At 34.1% G+C, this 4,246-nt stretch overlaps 1 protein-coding gene and 1 pseudogene across 1 annotated transcript; one reads left to right on the top strand and one right to left on the bottom strand.

Annotated features, from left to right (window-relative positions):
- Positions 1-34: 34 nt before the first annotated feature.
- LOC108770655 (uncharacterized) lies at positions 35-1,296 on the bottom strand (the record flags this gene model as incomplete). Its single annotated transcript, XM_018522328.1, has 2 exons — positions 841-1,296; positions 35-248 (listed from the first exon to the last, which is right to left on the bottom strand). Coding segments are annotated over exons 1-2 (607 nt in total), but the record flags the coding sequence as incomplete, so codon positions are not given.
- A 954-nt stretch (positions 1,297-2,250) lies between these two features.
- The window catches only part of LOC108770656 (putative nuclease HARBI1), a 6,212-nt pseudogene continuing 4,216 nt past the window's right edge, over positions 2,251-4,246 (top strand).

Here is a 4,246-nt window from a genome sequence, read left to right on the forward strand (position 1 = left end):
TCTGCAACAAAGACGAAAGGAAATTCTTTGTTACTGCCATTGAGCTGTGAAGCTGACGGTATTTTTAATTTGTTGTCTTCCAGTAGATTCAGCAGCCCACTGTTAGTGAGAACTCCTGAATCACCTTGCCTTCCAGGAGCTCCGATGTCTACAATTGTGAAGCGATACTTAGCATCACTAATGGCTAGCAAGTTGATGTTATGGTTACCTTTGTAGTTGTAAAAGCAAGAGCCACTATTAGGTGGTGCCTAAAATTATAAGCAATAGGAGTAAAAATAAATGTTTTACATATTTGGCCAATGAATGTTCATTGGCCTATAATAACATTTTGTAAAAAAATATATATAATATATATTATACTTGTAGATCTATCACAAAGGAAAAAGTTCGAAGATAAAATTCATAAAACTATATTTTTTTCATAGAAACTGTATAATTCATTAAAACTATAATTTACAGATACAAAATTATAAGAGAGAAAGCATTACGTTATAGAACTTTCCTTTAAGTACTTTTATTAGTGAAATATATTACACATGTTAATATCACAATGAAATATTGTAAGAAAATGTTTTATTTCAATATAATTCATTTTGCTATAGAATTTTGCCTTTTAGTTTTTCAATACAACTCATTCATATCCTAGCATTAGTATAGAGTCAGATTTTGATGTAAATTACATTGATTATATCTCATAAAGAATGAAATATCCTTATAATATTGTTAGAATGTTTGTAGGATATCGTATGTTATTTGAAATAAAACCAACATATATTAAGTTTCATAAATGTTCTGCATATATATGTATAATGTATTAAAGGAGACATATCATTTTTTTACCTGTATCACAATGTGTTTGCCGTCTATTGCTCCAATGCAATGTGGAAAGTTCCACTGTTCGTTAAATTTTTCAGCGATTGTCTGCCAATTAGTTTCATTAGGTTGCAAAAATATTTCTTCTTTCAAGATGGTCCAAATTTGTTCGCATGTTTCTGCTATTATTTTGGATACTGTATTATGACCGATTCTAAATGCATATGAAATTGATGACATACTGTCTCCAGATGCCAAATAGCGTAAAGTGACTTCCAATCGAGTACGAGGAGGTATTGGATACCTGATACTGGATTCCTGTTTTGTAATACTTGGTCCAACTAATGCTAACAGTCTTTGAAATGTTTCAGATGATATTCTAAAGTAATTCAAATACTTAATTGGATCATTCAATTGCATTTCTAGTACCAAGTTGTCGCTTGTTCCCTGCAATCGTCTTCTTTCCAGTCGAAATATCGGTTACACCCAGTACTTGCGCTTTTATTTGACACTTTCCAGTCTCTTCAATTTCAAATAAATTGGAAACATGCGAATCACTCTGTTGGGCTGCGTTCGGAAACATCACCCGAGTGCCCCCGCGTATCGTATTATCTTTGTTGTTCACTCAGTGTTAAACAAGGATAAGATGATACACGGAGACACCCGGGTGATGTTTTCGAACGCAGCCTTGTAGGTTAATTTTCTTTGATTAAATGGAGAAGTCAATGAATTTTTTAACGTTTGAATCATTACTAATAACATAAATCGAAGATCTATTATGCATTTCTAATTTCAAAATTAATTAAAAGTAAATTATGACACGTGTTTGTTTTTGTTTGAAGTCGGACTGCAATTGCGTTGCGTGCTTACATGCTCCTTATGTCCCATGGAGCCACAAAATGCGGACGTAAAATGGTAATATTTTTTATTTAACAGTTTATATTGATTATTTTTAATTTATTTCATAAGAAAAGTGCAGAATATATCTTAATTATAACAAAAACTTTACTTAAACCGTAAAATTTAGTCAAATAGATAAAATTAGAAAACGCATTACTAGTAAAAAGCTAGTAAAAATTGGTAACTTTTACGGAATTACGGTTCCATGGGACATAAGGAGATAAAATACAAGTAACGTTACGAACGCAATCCCTAGTAACTTTTGCGGACATCCGGTGCGGATTACGGATTGCGGGCTATATGTGACGGCAGCCTTATAAGCCCATGACACATACAAGAACGTAAGGCCGTAACACGCAAGCAGTAAGTGAATTGACCAATCACAGCAGAGACCGTAAGGCGAATCCAGTAGCGAATCCAATGTTACGATTTCCTTACTGATTACGTCTTACGGACTTACGTTTTTCTATGTGCTCCCGGCTTTACGCATCGATTAATTGAGTTTGACGTTTACTAGTGCGGTATAGAATCCACACGATGAACGCTCTCGTGTTCTCTAGTTATGGGCGCAAAAGTCTAGTTTTGGCGGGCTCAACGGAGGCAGGAGACAAGAGGTTAGAAATGTTTTAGGTAAGTATAAATCTATTTATTTCCCTATAAACACACAATATTTTTAGAATATTGTATGAATATTATTTATCCTTTTTAATATTCATATAACATTCTAAGAGTAATGTGTTATAGGTTATTATTAATAATGTATTTATAAAATTATTTTTATATTTCCTTTCTTCCAGCTTATTTTCAGCCTATTCTTAACGTTAAATTTGTATTAAATAAAAATGTATAAAAATGTATTATATTTGACGGGTGATTACAGCACTCCTCACTCGTATTAGATACTTCACTGAGAGCGCATACGCCGCGCCTGCGCACGAAAAGCGGCCCGTATCACTGGGCGGTCTACCGCACTAATAAATGACGGCTTTCGGCTGATCCGCCCCACTCTCCGCTACACCTACATTTTCTCTGGTCACTCTAGTTCCACCACCATACGCGCTATGCCAGGATTATCCCTCTCTCCATATTCCATCGAATCGTAACGCCGACGAACATTCTAGGGTGCGGTCAAACCATCGACATCTAGAATGGACCGCTGATGGCAATGGTGGGGGTAGAAAGACGATTAGAGTGAGAGACAGGAATAATAAGATCGTTCTTTCTCTGTTTACTGTTGTTTCTAACTACTGTTGGATTAATAACAACCAATCAGGCTTCAGTAATAGAGAAAGAACGATCTTATTATTCCTGCCTCTCACTCTAATCGTCTTTCTACCCCCACCATTGCCATCAGCGGTCCATTCTAGATGTCGATGGGTCAAACGTACCTTACTGAACGCTTCAATCGCTTTCTATTCTAACGCTTTCATTCAATGAACATTTTCAAAGTTGCAAACGCTTCACTCGGATACAGTCAAAATAACGCTGGAAACGCTTCGAAATTAAACTTGATTAAACTGTTGACCAGCATACGACTCACGACACGTAATATTGGAATACAAATGGATAGAAAAAAGATATTTGTATTAATATGCGTAAACAAGTTTTTGAAATCACTCCTTTATTTAAATGACGATGAAGATGATTTAACAGCATGTTCTGTTTCTACAAAAAATGAATCTTCTAATAAAAAAATTAAAGGTTATGTCGAGCGCATAATACTATCATTTAACAATCAACATTTTAAATCACATTTTCGGTAAGATTATTTTATCTAATTTACTTTATGTGTATTATCTAATTTGTGTTATATGCTCATATTACATACTCGAATTCTGAAGTGTATATACATAATGATTCATACTTTAAAAATTGAATGTTACTATAGTATCTTACCTTCAACGTTTGAATATATTTTAAATCAAATTGGAGAAAAACTTCATGGTGCAGGTAATGGAATTGAATTAGTAACACCGGAGAAGCAGTTTTTAATAGCACTATGGCATTTTGCGACACCTGATTCATATAGGTAAAGATATAATTATCTTTATATTGTCATTACTCATTACATCTTTATATTATATAAAACAATAATTTTTCCTTTTTCAGATCAATTCAAAGATTTAACGTTAGTAAAGGGACTGCAATAACAGCTGTACGCCGTGTTGCTAAAGCTTTGTGTGAGATCTCACAAAGATATATAATATGGCCTAATGAAAATGACATTGAGAATATTGTTTATGGCTTTTCTCGTGCACGTGGCTTTCCTGGTACTATATAGGAGCCATAGATGGTACGCATATAAATATTCCTGCACCAAAAAACAGTCCAGAAGCATATATACATCGAAAGGGTTGTCATTTGATTCACCTTTAGGTAATATTCTAACTCGTAGAGAATCACCATTTGGGCCATTTTCACCAACGCCAATTACTTAATCGGCCGTGAGTCTGATAACTAATCACGTTTGCTGTTTAGTAGAACTAATGATGTGTATCATTTGTATAAAAGATTTGATATCAAGAACTGGCGC

The sequence above is a fragment of the Trachymyrmex cornetzi genome, unplaced genomic scaffold (genome assembly GCF_001594075.2).
Source record: "Trachymyrmex cornetzi isolate Tcor2-1 unplaced genomic scaffold, Tcor1.1 scaffold1304, whole genome shotgun sequence".
Classification (NCBI taxonomy): Eukaryota; Metazoa; Arthropoda; class Insecta; order Hymenoptera; family Formicidae; genus Trachymyrmex; species Trachymyrmex cornetzi.